The sequence below is a fragment of the Euphorbia lathyris genome, chromosome 1 (genome assembly GCF_963576675.1).
Source record: "Euphorbia lathyris chromosome 1, ddEupLath1.1, whole genome shotgun sequence".
Classification (NCBI taxonomy): domain Eukaryota; kingdom Viridiplantae; phylum Streptophyta; class Magnoliopsida; order Malpighiales; family Euphorbiaceae; genus Euphorbia; species Euphorbia lathyris.
The window spans coordinates 95,323,439-95,348,267 of record NC_088910.1 but is presented as its reverse complement, the minus strand read 5'-3'; the positions used below and the strand labels follow the sequence as shown (position 1 = coordinate 95,348,267).

General features: G+C 39.0%; 1 protein-coding gene across 1 annotated transcript; it reads right to left on the bottom strand.

The window, feature by feature from the left end:
- Positions 1-13,065: 13,065 nt before the first annotated feature.
- Positions 13,066-19,141, bottom strand: LOC136218740 (histidine kinase CKI1). The gene is made up of 7 exons (XM_066005818.1): positions 18,443-19,141; positions 17,968-18,349; positions 17,286-17,872; positions 16,169-17,209; positions 15,881-16,092; positions 13,325-13,532; positions 13,066-13,230 (listed from the first exon to the last, which is right to left on the bottom strand). Exons 1-7 carry the CDS (start codon positions 19,124-19,126, stop codon positions 13,066-13,068), a joined length of 3,279 nt encoding a protein of 1,092 aa, XP_065861890.1. The 5' UTR covers positions 19,127-19,141.
- Between the last annotated feature and the right edge of the window lie 5,688 nt (positions 19,142-24,829).

Here is a 24,829-nt window from a genome sequence, read left to right as displayed (position 1 = left end):
TATATAGATATCTGGACAGTTACATAGATCCGATGAAACGTCGTTCATCAGGATTGGGGATTCGATTTGAGATAACAGGATGGGTAGATTCGTCCTTGTCACCTGTTCATCTCATTGGTATTAATAGGTATAAATAATCCTCAGACTCAAAGGAATGTTAATTGGTCATCCTGAATTACTGAATGTGAGACTTTGATCGCGTGGTCCCACGATCCTTAACAGAGATGACTCTGGGATGTGAACTGCAAAGGTTGGGTGTCACAGGAGGTAATGTTAGGGTAGTTATACATTAGATTGAGCATTTATCACTCCCGATGAATGGGAGATACGTCCAAGGATCGCTTGTGGAAGACTCGACTCTAAATCCTTGCAAGGTGATAGCTTAAGAGAAGAAATACAGATTTCACTTAACCTATCTATTTGAGTTGACTCGGCCTGTACAAGTAAAACGAACGTCTCGCTATATGTGACTTGACATCATCCATAGTCATAAGATTCAGTTCAAGGATGTAGTTGATAAAGGATCAAATTATACTGTAACTAATACGGAAGGGTTAACGGCAGAATCAACATTTCTTCTTAACGGACTCTGGGGGAATGATTACGGACATGCCGATAACATGCTCTGTTCATCATTCCGTTATGCAAGGATTAAATATAATTCCTGAATAAATTAATTTAATAGTTGCATACGACCAGAAGTAGTAAGAACCTAATGGATCACACATAAGACTTGGAAACAAAAGAGAGATGGATCTGATTAATAGATGGAAGCCCAATTGAGCCCAGTAAGGCCCACTTGGATAGGGTGGTCGAAATTTGCAAATTAAAAGGGAGAGAATTAATTTATTTTACTCTTCCTAATTTGATTAGGATTGTGAAATTAAATTAATTAAGAGATAATCAAATTAGGAGTTTTAGTTAGATTAATATACTCCTATTATTATCCAATTAGGTTATTTGTTATTATCCTAATTATATTAGATATATAGTAAGATAATAATTAGAAATCCTATTCCAAATTGGATTCCTATTAAGTAACCTATTCCTATCTAACTAGGGTTTAGATACAAGAAAATATATATACCCCTCCTACATGTGAATTTCGACCCATACCTAATGCCTCCTCTACCTCTCTATGTGATTTTCGAAATTGGCATTAAGAGAGGGAAAGTGAATTCTCATCCCCAAGTTCGTGGACAAGAATTCATACGGCTTTCCATCGATTGATTAATCTTATTCATCCCTCTTTCTCTTTGATCTTGTGTTGGTTTATTAGAGGCAATCTATTTTGGTTGCATCTCATAAGGGTTGATTCTAACTTAATCTCACCGTGTTCACGAAAGAAAGAAAAAACAATCAAAAGGGAGAAATTCGTTTTTCTTCGCCTACATCAGGTCAGTTCACTATTTCGAGGATTCCCGGAGATTGAACCGTCGGATCATCGCGATTTTTGGACAGTAGCTTCTAGACACATTCTTCCACATTTCCATTGAAGGGATTGTCGTTCGGAGGTCTGGAAGGTCTGTTTCGAATAGGGGCAGATTAGTAAATAGTTTACATCTCCTTTGAAGTTGTGGGCACTTCGTTTGCAATGATAGATTGATCATCGAAAGGTATATCTTCTTATCCTTCTTTATATGAAATAACGATTAACGGATCCTATGGTTAAAAGGAAGTAGGCTAAAATTTTTATATTTCCGCTGCTATACCTTAGCCCTATTTCCAACAAACTAATCAACTCACAGAGGCACAAATTATCAACATGAATCATCATTAATCAAAGAAGAAAAAAGTAAAAGACGGATTTAGGAGTTTAGAGATCTAAAATCCGGTTTGTCTGATTCTGATTACACAATGGCGAGAACTCCCCTCACCAATCTCCAATAAAACAACAATTACAATGGTAGAAAACCCCTAAAATTTACTGAAAAAGAAGGAAGGAGGAAGAAGAGATCAATAAAGCATAAAAAGAAAAAGGTAACCCCAACAAAGGAGGCTTGCTGTTCTATTTATAGTGGTAAGTGTTTTAGGGGGCATTTTCGGCATTTTTCAGGCCCAGATTCGCATTCTGGAGGTGAGAAGACGCTGGGGAATTGTTCCCAGCATCTCGTCTCGTCGAGACCAGAGATGTCTCGGCGAGACAAGAGGGTGTCTCGATGAGACACTGGACATCTCGTCGAGACACCACGTGATGGATCTCTTTAGGAACCATCGGGCCGCCTCATCTCGGCGAGACAGAATGTGTCTCGACGAGACGAGACAGGCACTGTCTCGGTGAGATAAATGTTGGTAAGTCCACGAACCCCTCCTGGATGCATCTGTTTAGGTCCCTGCTTCCACTATTTGATCTGGTGATCTCTAGACTGTCCGGAAATGCTCAAAACGTCCTAAAAGCGCCTGAGAATACAGAGAATGCCATAAGTAACGAAAATTATTGCTTTTAACTAAAAGATAACAGAATGATATGAGGTTGAGCAGAAATAAAGCAAAAATGAACAGGAAATGATCCTAAAATCCCCATATAAATGGGAACTATCAACCCCCCAGACTTGAGTCTTGCTTTTCCTCAAGCAAGAAGGAGTCTAAAGCAGCGAAATTTCAACGAATAGCTCCCGTACACAGACAAGGATCTATTGTACTTTTATAATCCATACGGTTTCAGACTACTCTAGTTGCAATTTAAAAACAAAGTGAACCTCGTATAAATTCCCCAAAACTGATTATTTAGTTTTATCAACCAACACTTCGCGACAGTGGAAGGCGAGGACTAAAGTTGTTTGCTCACAGGTGGTCGCTCTTACGCTCAAGTGTTTGGGTGTCTTGTGAATTTGGCAAGCTCTCTACAGTGTATTTGCAAAAAATGGTCACGTTGGAATTGCATCATCCATCCGGTTTAAATCACGCATCATAAATAAACAAGATCAGAGGTCTTTAAAGGGTTGTAACGTAGGCTAAGGTTTGGGGGTAGGAAGAAGGTAATTTGGGCAAAAAGTTAATGACTCAACTCAAAGATTGGCACCTTTTTTTTAGAAGCTCAAGGTTGTTTAATTTCAGTTCGGGAAGCAGTTAGAGATGTCTTTTGTCCTTTCCTCTACATATTCTTCGGTTAACTTTTTGAACAATAAATTCTCTTTTCTTTTCCTTTGGAGGTGGAGGGGACAGCGAGTCAATTTGATACTTCTTCTGTTTGGGATTACAACCTTTTAGTGATCGCTAATTGAAACTCGGAGGATGTGTGCCTAATGATTTAAGTTAAGTCAATTAACTCGGGTAAGGAATGGTATTTAGGAAGGCTAAGGGCTTGTAACAAGGTCGATCAAAGGAAATGGGAAAATTAGGCTCAAAGGGGTTTATCTAGTGGAGTTTGTAAAGGATTTTGGGCTAATAAAAAACTTGGCTGTATTCACAAATGGCTACTCCTAGGTTGCCTAATCATCTCAGGTTTACCTATAACATAACATTCAACCAGTATTGGATGCAATTCCTATGAGCAAAATGACAATAACTGTAATCCCACACCTAAGAGATCGATTGTCCCTAACAATGAGTCTAAAATATCGACCTTTAGGCTCTAGCTCACAATTTCAGGGTTATTTGCAACAATCCTTGCCTCGCTTAACAATATGTTCCATGTCAGTCTTAGTTAAATAACACTCTTTGGGGGCTTAAATGTTGTTCATAAGTTTTTGCATGCATCGATTTCACTGAACTTTTAGACTTTCAATCACAATTTCAACTGTAGTGTCAGGCATGCTAGACGCATGAAAAATCAACTGCCTGAGATTCTAATCCTTTTTATTTCTAACTAATGACAGCAAAAACAAAGCCCCCAAACAAAATGCAAAGCATGCAATTGGTATATGTACAAAATGTTCTATCCTATTTGTCTCCCCCCCCCCCCCCACACACTAGATTATGCATAGAAATCCCAACATATGCATATTAGAAAGCAAATCATAAGTGAAATAAGAGAAATAGGATAGTAGAAACTCCCTTATGGGGCGTCCATATAACGCAGTGTCTCCACTGCGCCCAAGTCAGCTTCATAGATTTTTAGACGCTGCCCATTGACCTTGAACGGGGTACTGTTGCCGTTTGTGATCTCCACTGCTCCGGAGGAGAATAACTGGGTGACCTCAAATGGCCCATACCACCTTGACTTCAACTTACCCGTAAATAATCATTGTCTGGTGTTATATAGCAACACCTTATCCCCGACTTCAAAGTGACGTTTGATTATTCTTTTGTCGTGCCATCTTTTTGTTTTCTCCTTGTAAATCCGTGAGCTCTCATAAGAGCCAAGCCTGAACTCTTACAAAGCATCCAACAGTAGTAAACGGTTTTCTCCTGCAACTCTTGCATCAAAATTTAGAAAACGTGTAGCCTAGTAGGCTCTATGTTCGAGTTCGACAGGGAGATGGCATGCTTTACCATACACTAGCCTAAATGGAGACATGCTAATTGGTGTTTTAAATGCGGTCCTGTATGCCCATAGTGCATCGTCCAATTTGAGAGACCAATTACTTCTAGAGGAATTCACAGTTTTTTGAAGAATAGCTTTGATTTCTCTATTAGAAACTTCTACTTGGCCACTGGTCTGAGGGTGGTACGGGGTTGCCACTTTATGAGTGACCTCGTATTTATGCAGGACGTGTTTAAAAGCCTGGTTGTAGAAATGGGATCCGCCATCACTGATAATGGTGCGGGGGGTGCCGAACCGTGTGAAAATGTTCTTTTGCAAGAATCGGATGACAGCCCGCGCATCATTATTAGGTAAGGCTACAACCTCAACCCATTTGGAGACGTAGTCTACAGCTACAAGGATGTATTCGTTATTGAACGACTTCGGGAAAGGACCCATGAAGTCTATTCCCCAAACATCAAAAATTTCACAGACTAAAATGGGTTTCATAGGCATATCATGTCTATATGAAATGTTCCCAGTACGTTGACACTTATCACAGTTTTTAACAAAATCAAAAGCATCACGAAAAATGGTGGTCCAATAAAGCCCACTCTGAAGTACCTTAGCTGCCGTCCTATCCTCCCCGTGGTGTCCACCTACCTCTTTGGAGTGGCAGACTGCAAGGACAGAGGCAGTCTCCTCTTCAGGTATGCACTGGCGAATAATGTTGTCACCACAGACTTTGAACAAATAGGGGTCATCCCAAAAATATTGTTTCGCATCATGCAGGAATTTTCTCCGCTGTTGGTAGGAGAACTCGGGTGGGATCACCTTTCCTACAAGGAAGTTAGCAAAATCAGCAAACCAAGGTACATGTTGTATTGACAGCAAGTATTCATCTGGGAACTTCTCTTGGATGTCTGAAATCATTTCCTCATTCCTTTCCTCATGTCCAATCTGGAGAGATGATCAGCAACCACATTCTCCACTCCCTTCTTATCTCGTATCTCCAGATCAAACTCTTGCAGCAACAAGATCCACCTAAGGAGTCTAGGTTTCGCATCCTGCTTAGAAAACAAATACCTCAATGTAGCATGATCAGTGTAAACAATGACTTTGGACAGCACTAAATATGAACGAAATTTTTCAAGTGCAAAAATCACAGCTAATAGTTCCTTCTCTGTGGTTGTATAATTTACTTGGGCATCATTAAGGGTTTTACTAGCGTAAGAAATTGGTTGGCAAAATTTTTCCACTTTCTGCCCTAAGCATGCACCTACAGCTGTGTCGCTAGCATCGCACATTAGTTCGAAGGGTAAATCCCAATTGGGGCTAACCATAATGGGAGCTTCGGTTAGTTTATCCTTTAAGGTATTGAAAGATTCTAGGCATTCAGGTGTGAAAACGAAAGTAGCATCCTTCATTAGTAATTGGGTCATAGGCCTGGAAATTTTAGAAAAATCTTTTATGAAACGTCTATAAAAACCAGCATGGCCTAAAAAACTCCTGACTGCTTTGACATTGGAGGGAGGGGGCAATTTTCAATGACCTCAATTTTAGCCGGGTCTACCTCAATACCTTTTCGTGACACCTTATGGCCTAAAACAATACATTCGGTGACCATAAACTGACATTTTTCCCAGTTTAAGACTAGATCAGTTTCTTCACATCTTTGTAACATTAAAACTAAGTTATGCAAACAGCTATCAAAGGTTGTCCCGAAAATAGAAAAATCGTCCATAAAGACCTCCATGAAATTTTCTATCATGTCAGAAAATATAGCTGTCATGAACCTCTGAAACGTAGCCGGTGCATTGCATAGCCCAAAGGGCATCCGTCTATATGCAAAAGTCCCAAAAGGGCATATGAAAGTGGTCTTCTCCTGATCATCAGGATCCACTGAGATTTGCATGTAGCCCGAATACCCATCCATCCAACAGAAGAAGAACTTACCTGCCATGCGTTCAAGCATTTGATCGATGAACGGAAGGGGGAAATGGTCCTTCCAGGTGGCGTCATTCAATTTCCTGAAATCCACGCACATTTGCCACCATGTCGTTTTCCGCACCGGAATCAACTCATTCTTCTCGTTCAATGTCACGGTTGTGCCTCCTTTCTTTGGTACCATATACACGGGACTCACCCATTGGTTGTCGGAGATTGGAAAGATCATCCCTGCATCAAGCAGCTTAATCACCTCAGCCTTCACCACCTCCTTCATTTTTGGATTAAGCCTTCTCTGTGGTTGAGCAACCGACTTCACTTTCTCTTCCATATAGATCCGATGTCCGCAAAGTGATGGGCTGATCCCTTTTATGTCAGACATTTGCTATCCAAAAGCCCCCTTATGCTTCCTTAGCACCTCCACCAGACGATCTTCCTCATGACCTGTAAGTTTAGCAGAAATAATTACAGGTAAAAATACAGGTGGTGCTAAGAATACATATTTTAAATGCGTAGGCAAAGGTTTTAGATCGAGTGTCGATGGTTCTTTGATTGACGTTTTAGGCCTTGTTTTGGTTTCCCTCTCTAGGAGTTCATCGTTCCGGGCCCAATTGCATTCTTCTTTACTGTCGTCCTCACTCTCTTCATCTGACAGTTCTTCCTCTTCCAGTTCGATGTTCAGATTCTTGACCTCGTTCTCCTGAAAAGTGCTCTCGACCAGAGTGTCAGTAAGGCTCAAGAAATTACAACACTCGTCATCGTCGGGAAATTTCATGGATTTCAGAATATTAAATTCTACTTCTTCGTTCTGTAAACGGAGAATTAATTTCCCCCCTTCGACATCAATCAGAGTCCGTCCTGTAGCGAGGAAAGGTCTCCCTAATAAGATAGGCACCTGATCGTCCTCCTCGATGTCCATTATCACAAAATCTGCTGGAAAAATGAACTGGTCTACCTTTACCAAAAGGTCTTCTACCACTCCCACTGGTCGTCTTATCGATCTGTCAGCTAGCTGTATGGTGACTGATGTTGGTTTAGGATCTCCCATCCCCAGTTTCTTGTAAACAGATAAAGGCATCAAGTTAATGCTTGCCCCTAGATCACATAAGGCACGTTTAAAATGCACTTTGCCTATTGTACAGGGTATGCTAAAACTTCCCTGGTCCTTAGATTTTTTGGGAGCGGGTTTGTGAGCATCGCAGAGAATTCCTGGCTCAGCATTACGGTCTCATGATCTCCTAATCTTTTCTTTTTAGAGATTAACTCTTTCAAAAACTTTCCATACACATGCATATTCTCAAGAAGTTCAAGGAACGGGAGATTAATCTCTATTTTCTTAAACACATTAAGCATCTTTGAATAATCCTTATCTAATTTAGCTCTTCTAGCAGTAGGGTAAGGTAATGTCACATGTGTTGGCTTTTCAGCAGTGTCAGTTAACGAAACCGGATCAGAATTACTTACTTGGGATGAAGATGGGGCCGATAGGAGATTACCAGTAACTGGGTCTAACCCCTCGTCACGTTGAGGTACGAACTGTGGTCCTTTGACCTGTGTTCCACTCCTGAGTGTGATTGCTCGTGCTTCCTCTTCTACCATCTTACTCACTTGCTTCTGAAGTCTTTGATAGAATGCTTCATTGTGTGCCAATCTTCTCTCTATGGCACTCATACTTTCTATCAGAGCGTCCATGACCCTTTCCTGGTCGAATGCAGAACTGGTCCTTCTCTGCCCGTCCTGCCTTGAATGGAGGATCTGTTGGAACACCACGGGACAAGCTACACTTTTGGGACATCCGTTGCAAACCTCACAGCTTGCTACTGCCCCTGGTGAGCTCATGTGACTTCCTAGCAGAGCTACCTTTTCCGCGAGTGCTGCTATTTGAGGGCTAGATTTTTGACACACCCCAATGCACTCCTCTGATGTTGTGACCCTGCTCTGAGGCGGCTTTACATCTTGCCAACATGCACTCCGTTCGGCCAATTCTTTCACCAGATTATAAGCCTGTATTGCGGTTTTATTAAACAGATTTCCTCCTGTCGCTGTATCAAGAAAAGCGCGGCTAACAGGAGATATTCCCGAGTAGAACATATCAACGAGCTGGTACCACTGGTAATTGTGATGGGGGGAAGTATTTTGCTAGGAAAGCTGATACTGTATTGTCCCAATCGGTGAGAGAGCCTAGCTCAACTGAATGTAACCATTCTGCAGCTTCTTCTTTTAAGGAAAATCTGAACAACTTCTGGCAGACTTGCTCAGACGTCACTTCTTCGCACTTGAAGGTGCTGCAGTATTCTACGAATCTGTCAATGTGTGAATTGGGATCTTCGTAGTAATCCCCCTTGAACTGTCCCGAGTTCTGAATCATCTGGATCATCACTGGTCTGATTTCGAATGATTCTGCTGTTATTGCTGGCTCTAGGATACCGGAGGTGCTTGTCGACTGTCTCGCCTTAAGCAGCTCCATCATTGACATATCCTCGGCCATTGTATTCTCGATTCAACCCCTGCAAGAACAGTTTCAGCTTATGAAATCAGATAAGAGTATGACCAATTACCGGTCCCTCGGTTGGAAAAATCCCAAACAATTATTCAACCTTCGCAGTGAATTATGTAATTGTAAACAAAAATAGTCCCCGACAACGGCGCCAAATACTTGATGCTCATAAAATATATAGCAGTTAACAGGACAAGTGTATCCTATCGCAGCAAGTAATACAGTGCTAAGCACATGATCGAACCACAAGGACTATTTACCATAACTAGTCAGCCCAAGGTAGGAACACAATTGTTCGGGAGATTAAATATGTTGTAGAGTGATTAAAGAGGAAACTTTCTAAAATAAAAGGTAAAAACGTTTGATAGGGAAGAGTTCGAATTAATTGATGACACAATCTAAGATGGGGATTCCCTTGATTGGATTCCAAATGTGATTTACTGGGATTTAGTTTCATATCATAATGATAATTGACGGTAACCACCTAATTAACCACGTGGAGATTGTCAGTCTCTTGTAGTCTATTCACATGTATTTGGTTGACGGCTTGATTAGGCATAAAACCTAGGGCATGCAAAGCATTAGGGTCTGTGGTGGTTAAGGCTAAAGCTGTAGCCCAGCCACTAGCCCGCACTCCTATTGGTCTCTAGCGAGGTCAGATTATGCTAATTCGGATTAGGCAATTCCTTGGTCAGGTATCTACCTGTCTGCAATCCTAAATTTGTCAGATTCAAGGCATTAGGTTCTGCTATGTCAGGCTAAGTGATCATCATCGAATCTCATTCTAGAAATCATCATATCTCTTGACAAATCTAGGCATTAAGCTCACATAATCTAATCAATTTGAAACAATCCAGGAAACTAAATCCCTAATCATACATGGTTATGCAATCAATTCATCCCCATCCCAGATTGGATGGGGATTAGTTCATAGTTAAACTAATCAACTCACAGAGGCACAAATTATCAACATGAATCATCATTAATCAAAGAAGCAAAAAGTAAAAGACGGATTTAGGAGTTTAGAGATCTAAAACCCGGTTTGTCTGATTCTGATTACATAATGGCGAGAACTCCCCTCACCAATCTCCAATAAAACAACAATTACAATGGTAGAAAACCCCTAAAATTTACTGAAAAAGAAGGAAGGAGGAAGAAGAGATCAATAAAGCAGAAAAAGAAAAAGGTAACCCCCACAAAGGAGGCTTGCTGTTCTATTTATAGTGGTAAGTGTTTTAGGGGCATTTTGGGCATTTTTCAGGCCCAGATTCGCGTCCTGGAGGTGAGAAGACGCAGCGTCTCATCTCATCGAGACCAGAGATGTCTCGGCGAGACGAGAGGTTGTCTCGACGAGACACTAGACATCTCATCGAGACACCACGTGATGGTTCTCTTTGGGAACCATCGAGCCGCCTCGTCTCGACGAGACGAGGGCCTGTCTCGATGAGACAGGCACTGTCTCGGTGAGATAAATGCTGGGAAGTCCACGAACCCCTCCTAGATGCATCTGTTTAGGTCCCTGCTTCCACTATTTGATCTGGTGATCTCTGGACTGTCCGGAAATGCTCAAAACGTGCTAAAAGCGCCTGAGAATATAGAGAATGCCATAAGTAACGGAAATTATTGCTTTTAACTAAAAGATAACAAAATGATATGAGGTTGAGCAGAAATAAAGCAAAAACGAACAGGAAATGATCCTAAAATCCCCATATAAATGGGAGCTATCACTTGTGAATATGTAGGAACTTACATCGCCCATTTTGAATCGAATATAAAGTTGTGGTATGCCGGATTTTGGTTTGAATGTCCAAGTATGGTGTTAATTTGTGAGATTAGGCAAATTAAAAGTTAACAAGTTAGAATTGGATTAGTTTTCTACGTTTCGAACTCGTTTTGGTAAAACGCACGAGAAAAGGATTCGTATTTGGAAATTATAAATGATTTTCGACCTTTTACATAGGTAAAAGTATATGTAGAAAATGTTTTTAAGTTCAAACATGATTTGTAATTCTTAACATTTGATTGTGAGATGTTACTTCCGACTCATTCACGTCTGTGGTAACGTCTCACTGTCATATCCGATTCTATTTTGGATCGGGTTTGACACTTTGATTCCCGGATTAAAGATTAAAAGACGTTCGGGATACGTAGGAAGCTTGATAGAATTATCGAGTCCAAGCCAAATAAATAAATAAAACTTTAGGTAGTCCAAATAAAATTTTATCTATTAGAAAATCGATTCGCCTTTTTGTCTTACGAATGCCTGTTATCTTGTTTGCCCTTCATACCCGATGTCGTTTAGGGTCGAGTGTGACATATCATACAACTCAAACCCATCTCTTTTAAGACATTTGTAAGTATATAGACTTGAAACACTTCTCATACAACTCAAACTCATCTCTTTTAAGACATTTTTAAAGGACCCATTAATTAGAGCAGTGCAAGTATACTGATTAGCAACCAACCCAAGCTCCCCCATCTTATTGAACAACATTTTTACTCTTTTACTCTTTTAATATCACCATTTTACAACAACTGTCAATTAGATAAGGGTGTTGTTAAACATAACCTAGTTTTTCTACCCTTAGCCATCTGAAAGGACGAAAATGCCATTTCAGGTGTTGGGATGGGAAAACCAATTTTTTTCTTCTCCAAACACCTGGGCATGAGGACATCATGCCTCACTAAGTGGTGAGGCGTCTGGCTATCACGCCTCACCTGGTGAGGCGTGATTTCCTTATGCCCACATGTCGGGAGAGAGAAAAAAATTGGGTTTATACGGATTCTTGTAGATTAGTGATCTATTATGGATTCTTGCGGATTATAATTTGAATTAGTAACCTTATAGTTTTAAATATAAATAATTAACATTACAATTAATTAATATACATGCAATATTACATATGTTTTAAAATGTGTTAAAGATAATAAGTTCTGCTAAATTACAACAAATATCAATTCCCCCAGTGATATTCCTCCATAAACTGCTCCATATCAGTCATAATTGGTGGAGCCTCCTCATCGGGCAGGTGTGATATCGCCCACTCAGCGATGCATGCCAAACGGCTTACCCAATACAGAAAATTAAATATTAGAAAACAAAAATAATAAAAATAATAAAAAAACATACGTATTCGTTGTTGGAGCGAAAATGGTGGACCGGCGCATCTCGAGAGACACGAAGCAGACGAGGATGTGAATATTGTCTGTACCACTCCATGTACTCAGCATCACAAGCACCAGGATCGGCTCTAACTGGCTGGCATCTCCTCCGATCAACGCCATGAGTCGATGGAAATCTCTACCAAGTATCATCAACTATAATAGATGAATGCGCGAGTCTGTACAATAGAGACGTCCGTGGCCGTAATGTAGTATCAGTTCTAATATGCTTAGTCGGGATAGGCTGAACATAACTGGCCTAATGCAGGGCTCGATCGGGCATATACGGCTCAATAATGTCTCTACACCGTATCCAACCGGCGTAGGACATTCGTAGCTCATCATCATCGACAACTGGACCATAAGCCAACCACGTCACATGTAAAACATTATATAATAACATGATAATAAGAAATTACATTTATTTAAATAAATTATTTTAAGTTATAAAATATTATTTTACCTCGACTGCCGTCATTTGGTCCAACTATATCTGAAAGGTCTCGAGTCGGGCAGCCTTCTTGCCTAGAGTCCCGACCTCCCATCTACACGCCCACAAAACATCATCTGGAATCTAGAGTGGTAGTTGATGGGGTCGAAACATCGGAAAATACTCATATATCCATGTTTGGAGGAGGGTCAAACATCCACATATACCCGAGCACTCTCCTCTACTCGTTATCCCCAGCTACCGATATAAGGTGACAAGTGTAGCAGACCCCCAAGAACGTCCAACTGCCCCTCTGACACCTGTGTGAACCTCCTAGAGATGGGACGGCCTGATCATATCGCCACTCTTGTCGACAAATAAGGTGGATCCTAACAGAAGCCATATCCACGTTGTGGCTCGAGTCCCGTCATCTAGAACCTCCACCGAATGGGTAAATCTCTCCACGGTATCAGCATAAACACCTCCACCACTCCAGTAATGTGCCACATGCGATATCAACTCCTGCTGAGTGACTCCAAACATGATCATACACATGGCATGCATCCGTTAAGCACTGCATGTATTGGAGATCAACTGACCGTGCACCAAAATACGGAGAATCTGTCATACATAATGCAGAAGAATAGCCATCTCCCCGAATGGCATATGAAAGGAGTTCATATCGGGCTGCCACCGCTCTACGAATGCAGATATCAGAGGCGCATCCAAGTTCTTGAACATGGTGGATGAGAGGTGAGACAATCCAGTCCTGTCTATCATATCTCTCAGCTGTAAACATGACACATATACAATTATTGAATGTTTTTTAGGGTTATGGTTAAAAATAATAAGTAAAATAATTTATTGAGCAAATTATTCTTACCTCGGGTGTCGTACCTTGATACCATCGCTCCAATGTGCTACATGCTAATGATATGTTGTAGCACATAAGATAAGATCGATGATGCCCTCCCAACATCTGTGAGGCAGCGTGTCCTAAAAAATTAGGAATCATGGAACCATCAATGGAGCCACCATCCACCGACTCCGAAACAATCCAGCTACGGTCCTCAGTAGCTTTGGACCGTTTTCTGGTTCATGAAATAAATAATACTAAATTTTAAATAATACTAAACTATAAATAATACTTAATTTTAAATAATATTGTAGTATAAATAATACTAAATTTTATATAATCCTAAATTTTAAATAATAATAAACTAAAAACAATACTCAATTTTAAATAATATTATACTATAAAAAATACTAAATTTTAAATTTTTGAACAAATTATTCAAGACATTAGAGATTTCATTCATGATCACCCAAATCTTAAGGTGAATTTTGTTGCAAGGTTAGCGAACGAAGTAGCTCACGTTATGGCATGAAATGCTCGTTCCTATGATAATTCTTTAACTCATTGGTCTAGTCTTGTATTTATTCAAAGCATTCTAATTCGGGGTGCTTCTTGCTGTTATTAATATATTGAGTTTTTTTCTTCAAAAAAATAATTTTTTTTAAATAATAATAAATTTTAAATAGTAATAAACTATAAATAATACTAAATTTTAAATAATATTAAACTATAAATAATACATGTACTAGCAAATCGACCACTCCAACGCTGTCTTTTCGAGCCCTAAGTCGGCTGCACATCATCATCATCAGATCCTTATGGTCGTCGGCTAACTCCTGAAAGTAGTCATCAACAACGTCAAGACTAGGATCTCGGTCTCCCGAATCATCCGCCTCATCTCCCCCTAACTCGGGCTGGTCCAACACATCCTAATCTATCTAAGTCGTCTGCAACTATTGCATCTCAGCCACTCTAGGTCTACAGCCTGATACATTAACACCACATGCTCTCGTACGACGTGGTGTATCCTTGACATCCATATCTAGCTGCCTCGCTGCTGAATGGAAAGATTTTTCGGCTACACTCTTCCTCTACACGTATTGACCACATTATTTAACTAAATTTAACTAAAATTAATAAAATAAAAATTTAATTATACTAAATTAAATAAAATAAAAATTTAACTAAAATTAACAGAATAAAAATTTAGTTAAAATAAATTAAACAAAATAAAAATTTAATAAAAATTAAAAAAATTAAATTTAACTAAATTAAATTAAACATGAAATAGAAATTTATCTAAAATTAACAAAATAAAAATTTAGTTAAACTAAATAAAATTAACAAAATAAAAATTTAACTATAATTAATAAAATAAAAATTTAGCTAAACTAAATTAAACAAACTAAAATTAACAAAATAAAAATTTAACTAAAATTAATAAAATAAAAAAATTTAACTAATTTAAATTAACTAAAATAAAATTAAAATTATTTTCGTTACTCAGACATATGAGCATCACGCCTCACCACAGGTGACGATCACGCTGTCACCTGTGGTGAGGCACACGACTATCATGCTGTCACCTGCGGTGAGGCGTGATGTTCATATGCCTCACCACAGGTGACGGTGTGATAGCCGTGCGTCCGGTGCCGTGATCCGGATTTTCAAAAAACATAAAATCGATTAAAAAAATGCATAAAAAACATCCAAATCAAACAAAATTAGGTACCATAAATCCATTTTCTTTGCCGTCCTTTCCCCGATCCATAGTTTTTGTTCGGATTTGAGTTTAGAATTTGAGAGGATTTGAAGAGTTGAGAGGATTTAAGGTTTTTGAGTAAAAGGTATTTACGTCTTTGTTAGATGCTAAAGGTAGGAATTTGGGGTTATGCATAGTAATACACTTAGATAACTATATACAACGACATCGAGAGAAACACCCATCTCCTCCGATGGACCCAACACTTCAAATCTTTTATTCAAATCACCAGCCTCACAATAACTCTTAAATCATTATTCAAATGTATGAGGATTATATTGTACCTATATTGTTTTTGTTATTTAGAGACCATTTTGAACATTAATTCCTCTGTTATCTCATGATGCAACACAATTAGTTTAAGAAAATCAGTGTCCTTTTTGAATCTCAAAGCCTAAGTAATTCTATTAAGAAACGATTTGTTTTTTTACCGGAGATATAATTCTTGTACAAGAAAGTAACCGACATCTTTTGTCACGGAACCAATTGAACTAAAAGTCTCAAATTCATAGTTAAGGCACAATTATATTATAGATCTACATAAGATGACATAGAACAATTGAACTCAAACTCAAACTGATAAATAAGGCTAGATCTTATATTAACCTTTTAAACTGATAAATTCTTTATCCAAAATCTCATCTTTACATGGAACCATAAACTCAAAACCTCGCATTTCTGTTTCAGCAGCCCTCAGACGAATCAATGACCAAAGCAAAACATCTAAAGTAACAAAAAAGCTACAACTTTTGTAAGATTAAGAAACCATTTTTCAATAACAATGGAATTCAGTAAAAATAAAAAAGAAGGCATCATATCACTGATTATGTTCATCAATAGATTTGGTAAGCTCCAACAATTGATCAAGTTGTAAAGGTTTGTTCAAATGGAAATCCATTCCAGCATCAATACTCTTGCTTGCTTCCTCTGGCATTGCGTGTGCTGATAATGCTATTATTGGTATATGAACTCCATGTCTTCCTTCCACTTCCCTTATCAATTTCGTCGCTTTATATCCATTCATTTTTGGCATCTACATTTTTCAACAACACACATTTAATCATGCTACTGTCAATTAAATTTAATCAAGTTTATGTATAGATTTTTACCTCACAGTCCATGAAAATATAATCATAAATAACAGATTTTGAATCCAAAGTAGTGAGTACTTTATGTACAGCTTCTTCTCCATTTGAGCATATCTCAACCTCAGCTCCACGCTTAGTTAGAAATTTACTTGTTACATGTTGCAACATTTTATTATCTTCCACAAGAAGAACTTTTTTCCCTTTCAAAGGCATTTCTTTGTCTATTCCATCTACTTGAGCTTTACTGGTACCGGACTCTATCATCTTCAGACCTTTTTCAAAATCATAATCCATGGCTTCTTGTTGAGATGTTGATCCGGTTGCAGATGTAGACATGTTAGAAGGCGATGTACCTTTGAATTCAGGAAGCAAAGACAGAACTTGAATCAACCGAGAACCATGAAAGGGCTTGTGTATTATATGATCATTTTCTTGAAACAATCTATTCTGCTTAGCTTTTAGAAAAACCTCATCTTCTAGCCACACAAATTTACAAGTGAATTTCTGAGTCTCCTTCCTGAATCTAGAAATGATTCTGTCAAATTCATAGCAGGAACTAGCAGCATTAGAATCAATGACAAACACTATGATTCCGGATGGACTTTTGACTTTATATTGAGGCAGGATAAGATCAGCTCCATCTCTGATGCTTAAGTTCTTACTATTTGATCCTATATCAGAATTCAAAGACAGAGAGGGACTCGGGTTGTCTGTGGAATCGGCTGTTTTTAATGGACCAAAATGGGGAAGATCTAACCGGCGATTTAGTCTCTCCAATTGGGAACGAAGATCTCTTCCAGGATTGATAATTGTTACCTTAATGTTCAAGTTCTCAATGTACTTCTTCAAAACTTTCCTCCGTTCTTCACCATGTATGCACATTACCATATGAGACCCTTCAGGTTTAGGTGACATGAATTGAAAGTGTGGGGAGGCACGGTCTTCTTCCATCTCAACAGCTTCTTGTCCACATGTGGATACAAAGATATTGAATCTGAAGCAAGTACCTCTTTCTCCAGGCTCTTTTTCGACGATTCTAAGTTCACCTTTCATTATTCGTACCTGAAGATCCATTCCAAAGACAGAGTTAGTGAAAAACAATGCAATAGTACTTAACTTAGAAGGCAATTTTACATACCAAAGATTGAACAATGCCTAGTCCCAAACCGCAACCTTCTTGTCCAATAGCTGTTTCTTTCACTTGCACATAATCTTCAAAGATAGAGAACTGTTTGTCTCTAGGAATTCCCCTTCCTGTATCATCCACCTCAAATTCGATTTCGAGTTCGTTAGGATTTTCTTTGACAGCATGGAAAGCATCAAGATCACTACAAGTATCTCCATCTCCATGTTTTTCTCTGCAATAGAACCACGAAAACATCTTCAGAGTAGGAGTTCGGTTAGAAGCAATGATTTCTTTCTTAAGATTGGTTCTCTTCACCACAGCCCGGACAGAGACATGACCATCTGATGTAAATTTTGTAGCATTGCTGATTAAGTTGCACAAGATCTGCTTAAGTTTCAATCTATCACCTCGTACAAGAGCTAGTTTAAGGATCGATCCGTCGCATGGATCAAGCACAATGTCGACCTCTTTCTTCATTCCTAACGGATAGTACATATCAACTACATCTTCAAGCAATTGAGCCAAGCTGAAATCTTCCAATTCAAGAGAAGCTCTCCCAGCTTCAAGTTTACTCATATTAAGAACCGAGTTCAATATGCCTGAATCAAAACACAAAGAAAAAAGAACAAAGATCATCAATTTGCTAACACAAAACTCATTGCTTATATACAAGAACAAGATGCAGCGAACCCACGTAGAAGATCATCCGTGCAATTCTTCATCTGAGACAAATTCGTCTCCAATTCTGAGATTTTTCCCTCTTTTACATTTCCCTGACAAATATCTATGAAGCCTGTAACAGCAGCCAAAGAGCCACGGACATCATGGTTTATCCCAACATAAGCCTTGGTTTTGTTCATACTTTTTCGTTCCGCTTGTTGAGTTGCTTCTAATTGCTTTATCAAGGCAGCACATAAGAACATTTCTCTTTTTATTGCTCTTAGTGTCAAGAACATAAAAATGAAATTCGGAACTGCAGTAAAAACAAGCACTAACACCAGAAGAACCATTGATTTGTGGTTGTATCTCAGGACAAGTTCAGCAAATCCTTTTAGCGGATACTGCAGTACATACACCTAAAAGAGAAAGATGAGACGACTCATTATACACAATTCATATAAATATCACCAATGATAAGATTAAGATAATTAATTCAACTATAGACATACCAATGAAACTCCATCAATATCAAGAGTTGAGCAGAAAAACTTGTAGCCACCGATTTCAGTTCCTTGGAGAGCTTTGGAATCATTAGTGAAAGAGTGACAAACCAGATGATTGGGATACATTGAACCAATTTTTACCTTAACTAAACCATCATCAACACTTATTATTGTGTCTTTAGCTTTTGTAGGCATGATGACATGTCCATAAATTGTAGATAAAAAGAAGTAACCTCCATGGAAATCAAGTGCTGCAAAATGATAAGTAACAATTTCTAATGGATATCCAAGAGATATAACACCTCTCCCATCCATTGGAGCAGTTATACGAAGTAAACTATACTGTGAACCCTTATGCCACTTTGAACCTATTGAGGAGTAGCTAATTGAGCTATTCATAGCCATCTGTAACCAGGTTTCATTTACTGTGAACATTGGCTTAGACACAACTGCATCCCCATACAACTTACCGGTGTCGCGGTTCACCGGATTAGTATACCACATTGATGAATGAGAAACGTTGGAATAGAGAGCAAGTAATTGACCCTCATCAACGTAATATGAGAAGAGTAAACCATCTAATCCAAAGTATGAAATTTGTGAGAGTTCTGAAGTTATTGATAATGCTAAGAACAATGCGGGTGCAACATTTGTTTCGATTTCATGAAAAGATAGTTGAGTGCCGTTCATATATGAACTTAGAGCTCTTGCTAAACTTGATGCGGATGCATTTATATGGTTCAAGAGTTGTGCAGTCTTGACAATCTCCACAAATGAATTCTCTTGGTTCATATTTGATTCGAATTCCACGAGATTCTTAGTTTTTACGTTCATGAAAAATAAATATCCCATCATTGAAACCGAAATGCACTGCATCAGAATTCAAGTGTGAATATGTAACCTTCAAAATAAAAGAGCATAAAAATAGATTAATGGATGGAACAAACACTTACTAGAACGACGAAGAAGGCAGCTAGCCTCAAGAATGGCTTTAGTTGATGGAAAGTTCTAAACTTGAACAGCAATGCCATGGCTATGGCTGTAACTCTATTTGCAGAGAATATAAAATGAAAATCAACACTTTGCGTTAACATTGAAAGAAGGGGAAAGAAAAAGAAATAATCTAATTAATGGATATATTTTCTATTTAGCTAATTTTGTTTCCTGTATTGCTAATAGAATATACGAAATTAAGATTTCAAGAACTATGTTAATGGCAGAAAATGGTGTGATATTATAGAGAAGAAAGGAGAGTTTGATATTGGCGAGAATGTAAAAAAGGAAATATTATTTAGTTGTTAAAGTAAAATCAGTATTCAGTTTCATTTTCAAATTATACTGATAATTTGTTGGATTTTGATTTGAGATTTCTTTTGGATTTGATTTTATCTTGAAAATGTTTATAGAAAATAAATGATATATATAATACAGTTAGAATATTTTAATGGGTAAAGTAAAAAAAATAATATTGTGCTTCCACTTTATTTTTTTTGGTTAAATTGATATCTGAAACAAAAATTGGCCAGACCAGTATTTTGATATTTGTTTGTGACCAACAAATAATTGAGGTATTTTTTATTTTACTAATCATATATATTTTTTTTAGGTATTAGTTTGAAAAAAAAAAGTAAGATTATATATTTTTTTTTTAACTTTATCCTATTTTAATTTAGTTAATACCTTCTAGAAATTTAACCCAAAATAAGTAAATAATACAAAATAGGAAGTTGGCTGTGATAAAATTCTAGAATAGTACTTAGGGTGTGGTTGGTGGGATAATTATCAAACATTTAATATAAGATCTATAATTTAGAATTAATTATGGAAATAGAACCTTTTAAACCAAATGATATGTAAGAGATTAATATAATAAGATGTGAATCGGTTCCATGATAATAATAATTTGATATGGAATGAGAATGTTTAAAAGAAAGGGAGGATGATTGATTTTTTTATTAATGTTTTTTTAAATAAATTAAAGCTTAACAAGTGTATTTGTTAAAAAAAAAAAAAAAGTAAATTGCCCTTCATGCTTTTAAAATGTTAATTTACCTCTTGAATTTGTTAAAGTTCCATTTTATGCGGTGGAGTAAGGAATTTTTTTTTTTTTTTTTTTTTTAAGTTGAAATTTGTACACTTTAAACAAGTTCAAAAAGACAATAAATCACTTTGAAAAAGTTTAAAAGGTTGATAGATTCCTTTCAAAGAGTCAATTGGATAGTTTAAATAAGTTTAGGGAGTTAATATATTTTTTTTAAAATACATAGACAATCGACTTTTTAGATAAATATATGAGACTAATGGATCGGAACAAGTCCTATTAATTGACAAGAAGAAGGATTTAGATACGCTCCCTTACCCTGCGGCTAGGGTTCTACGATTCTACCCTAAATTGGGGTTTGTCTTGCTCTGTTCCATTATCGCCCTGATTACCTTCAATTTTTTATCCCAATCTGCGTTCAAAAATCAGACCCTTATTATCGATCGATTTTTCCTTTCTCGGACTGCAATCAAATCGCCCGATCTTGAAAATCCTTTGCCAATTTCAATTAATCACGTCTGTGTCTGGCCATGGAATCTTTAACTCACAATTACGATCACCTGTCCATAGAAGAAGAAGAATCGGCTCCCGTCATCATCCCGGAAACAGACTCGACCCCGTTATACCATCTCAGGTGGAGTTGCGTAGGTCGCTTTGTTTCTGATAAACCAATCAATGTCGAAGGTATGAAAGTCACTCTATCAAAACTGTGGAAACCGGCAGGCGGTGTGGCGATTATAGAATTGGACGGTAATCGTTTCCTGTTTCAATTCAACCACATATTCGATGTCAATGCTGTCCTCAATGGAGGCCCGTGGTCCTTTGAACAGAAATTGCTTGTCTTACAGAGGGTCTCTAGCCAGGAGGAAATTAAAACTGCTGAACTGAATACCGCTAACTTCTGGATACAATTACATGACCTCCTGGGGGGGTTCCGCTCGGAAAGGGTGGCTGTGACGTGTGGAAACTACATTGGCAAGGTTCTGAAAACAGACCCAAGGGATTATAATGAGAATTATGTTGGGTACCTCAGAGTCCAGGCAGTCCTTGATGTACGGAAGGCATTGAAAAGAAGAATGAAATTGGGAACATCGCCATCACAATGGATATGGATTAACTTCAAATATGAACGTCTCCCGCTATTCTGTTTTTTCTGTGGTCTCTTTGGACACAACGAGAGGGATTGTTCAGCGTATAGAGCCCTTGAGGACCCCGAGCACCCTATGTTGTACGGACAGTTTCTGAGAGCGGCTCCACGTCGGTTTCAACAGAATTCTTCCTCATGGCTCCACTCAACACCGGTGTTCGCAAGTTTAACCACTCGCACCGTTGACACCGGCCACTTGGAGAGGATCAGGCTTCAAGCCAAGGAGAAAGACAAGGACACTCAACGAGAGGAGGACGACACCATCCTTTTCTCTGAGCCAAAGCGGAAATGCAGTGAGGTGTTATCGGCAGGCACCGCTGAGCGGGCCAGCCAGAAGCCATGAAATGCCTAAGCTGGAACTGCCGGGGTGTGGCTAACCTCGAGACAGTTAGGGAGCTTAGAGAGCTCATTCAGTCCCATCAGCCTAGCATCATCTTCTTAATGGAAACGATGGTGGGCGTTTCTGCAATTGTAACTTTACAAAACTCGATTGGTTACGATAGACACTTCACGGTCAGTTGTGTACGAGGAGGAGGTGGGACCGCGATTATATGGAAGCAGGACATTTCGGTTCGTTTACTGAAGTATGGAAGCCACTTTATTGATGTTATTGTCTCTACTGATCAGTCTTTGGAATGGCGTTTTACGGGTTTTTACGGTTTCCCGGAGAGGGGTCGCCGTGTACTGTCCTGGAAATGTCTAAAGGATCTCTACAGAATCTCTAACTTACCATGGACTGTGATTGGAGACTTCAATGATATGCTTTTCCCTTTTGAGAAACGGGGTGGTCACCGCCATCCACAACAACTCCTATCAGGTTTTCATGAAACACTTGATTCCTGTGAACTTTCTGAAATTTATATGCAGGGCTATCCTTACACATGGAGGAGATGTAGACAAGGGGAAGAACCTATTGAAGAAAAACTTGACAGAGGCGTTGCAAACAAGTCATGGCATGATATCTTTCCCGTGGCAAGGATACTAAACATCACAACAACACAATCAGATCATTCAGCATTACTACTCATCCTGGTGGATCAGTCTCCGACCGCTAACAGCAGGTTCCGATATGAGAATGCATGGGGTTTGGAGGAAGGGTGCAATCAAGCAATCCAAGTGTCCTGGAATTCAAACAGTGCAGGTAGCTTCCCTTCACGATTACAAGCATGTAGAGCAGCGGTACAGAAGTGGGGACGAAACTTTAGAATCCGTTTTCGGGGCAGAGCTAGACAACTACACAATGAACTTGAGAATTTAAGGGGCTCGGTGGATGAAGAGGCAATTAAACTGGTCAGTACCGAACTTGAGAAAGTAAGAAGGGAACAAGAACTTTATTGGAAGCAACGGGCTAAACTACAGTGGCTCGGAGAGGGGGACCAAAATTCACGTTTTTTTCACTCCTCGGTCCGATACAGAAGGCAGAAAAATGACTTTGTGGGGCTGTGCAATGAGTCCGGGCTCTACAGCACATGGCAGACAGGCCTAGCGGAACATATACAGGTACACTTCAGTTCGCTCTTCAAATCACAGGGTCATGTGGAACTGGACGTCCTTGAGGGTATTCAATCCCGTGTTTCTTCTAGATTTCAACAAATGCTACTCAGAAGCTACTCTATGGAGGAAATTGAGAAAGCAATATCATCTATGCATCCTGACAAATCTCCGGGGCCAGATGGCCTGAACTCGGGGTTTTATAAGCATCACTAGAAGACTTTTGGTCCGGAGCTGGCCGCTTTCTGTATTTCCTGTCTTAACTCAGGCTCTATCCCGTCTGAGCTAAATCTTACGAATCTGGTCCTAATCCCCAAAAAATCGCCTCCAGTAAACATATCAGATCTTCGACCTATAGCCTTGTGCAACGTTATTATCAAGATTATGACAAAGACCATTGCAAATCGACTAAAGCAGGTTCTTGAGTCTATTATCTCCCCCTCCCAAAGCGCCTTTGTGCTAAAAAGATCAATCACTGACAATGTTTTGGTGGCCTATGAGTGGGTCATGCTTTGAAATTGGGGAAGGGTGGAAAAAAGGGGTATGCAGCACTGAAGGTAGATATGACTAAGGCTTATGACAGAGTAGAATGGGATTTCTTAAGAGCAATAATGTTGAAGCTTGATTTTCCAGCACCGTTTGTTGATCTTGTTTTGAGCTGTGTGACGTCAGTTGAATACCAGATTGTTAACAGGAATGTAGAGTTCCCAAATTTCAAACCAACTAGGGGTCTAAGGCAGGGGGATCCGCTTTCGCCATACCTCTTTATTATCTGTATGGAAGGACTCTCTAATCTTCTCCATAGGGCTGAGGTAGAAGGAAGAATTCATGGATGCAGAATAAGTCGTCATGCGCCAATGGTTTCACACCTCCTATTTGCTGACGACAGTTATTTCTTCTTCAGAGCCTCTTTGGAAGAATGTTTGGTAATTCAGGAGATCTTTCAGAGATATGAGAGTGCGTCGGGTCAGAAAATAAACTTCAGTAAATCAAAAATTTCCTTCAGTTCAAAAGTTCCAGTTGAAAGAAGACAAGAGCTAGCAACACAATTACAGGTTTTGCAAGCTGACAGCAACGATAACTACCTTGGTCTCCCATCGGCAGTTGGAAGAAATCGTACCGCCACTTTCGGGTATGTGGTCGACAAGCTCCAAAAAAAGATAAGAGGCTGGCAGGGACGCAGGTTATCACAAGGCGGGAAGGAAATCTTGATTAAGGCAGTGGCACAGTCAATCCCTTCTTACATTTTGCAGGTCTTTCTTCTCCCAAAAACGATTTGTAATAAAATGGAGGTACTTCTGAACTCCTACTGGTGGGGAAGGGGAATTAAATGGAAAGCATGGAAATCCCTATGTGTACGTCGTGATTGGGGTGGATTGAATTTCAGACGGTTCCATGAGTTCAACATCGCTTTTCTGGGCAAATTGGCATGGAAATTATTGACAAAACCCCAATCCATTGTAAGCCGACTGTTCAAAGCTCGTTATTTCCCGAGCGTCGACTTCAGAGAAGCTGTTTTAGGTTCAAACCCAAGTGCAATTTGGTCAAGTATTTTTCAAACTCAACAATTGATCCGTGATGAAGTGGGGATGCGTATCGGAGATGGTAGAAATACGAGGATATGGGCGGATAAATGGCTGCCGACGGGTTCAGGTTCCCCTACTCGAATCTCTTCAAATCTGAATTGTGAATGGATGGTTGACCGCTTGATACA

Bases quoted from the DNA above. Each gene is read 5' to 3' on its own strand.
- LOC136218740 (XM_066005818.1), bottom strand. From the start codon at position 19,126: ATGAACGGCACTCAACTATCTTTTCATGAAATCGAAACAAATGTTGCA. The intron at 18,350-18,442 runs GTATGTCTATAG...TTTCTCTTTTAG, and splicing joins ATATTGATGGAGTTTCATTG to GTGTATGTACTGCAGTATCC. The intron at 17,210-17,285 runs GTATGTAAAATT...ATGGATCTTCAG, and splicing joins TAGGCATTGTTCAATCTTTG to GTACGAATAATGAAAGGTGA.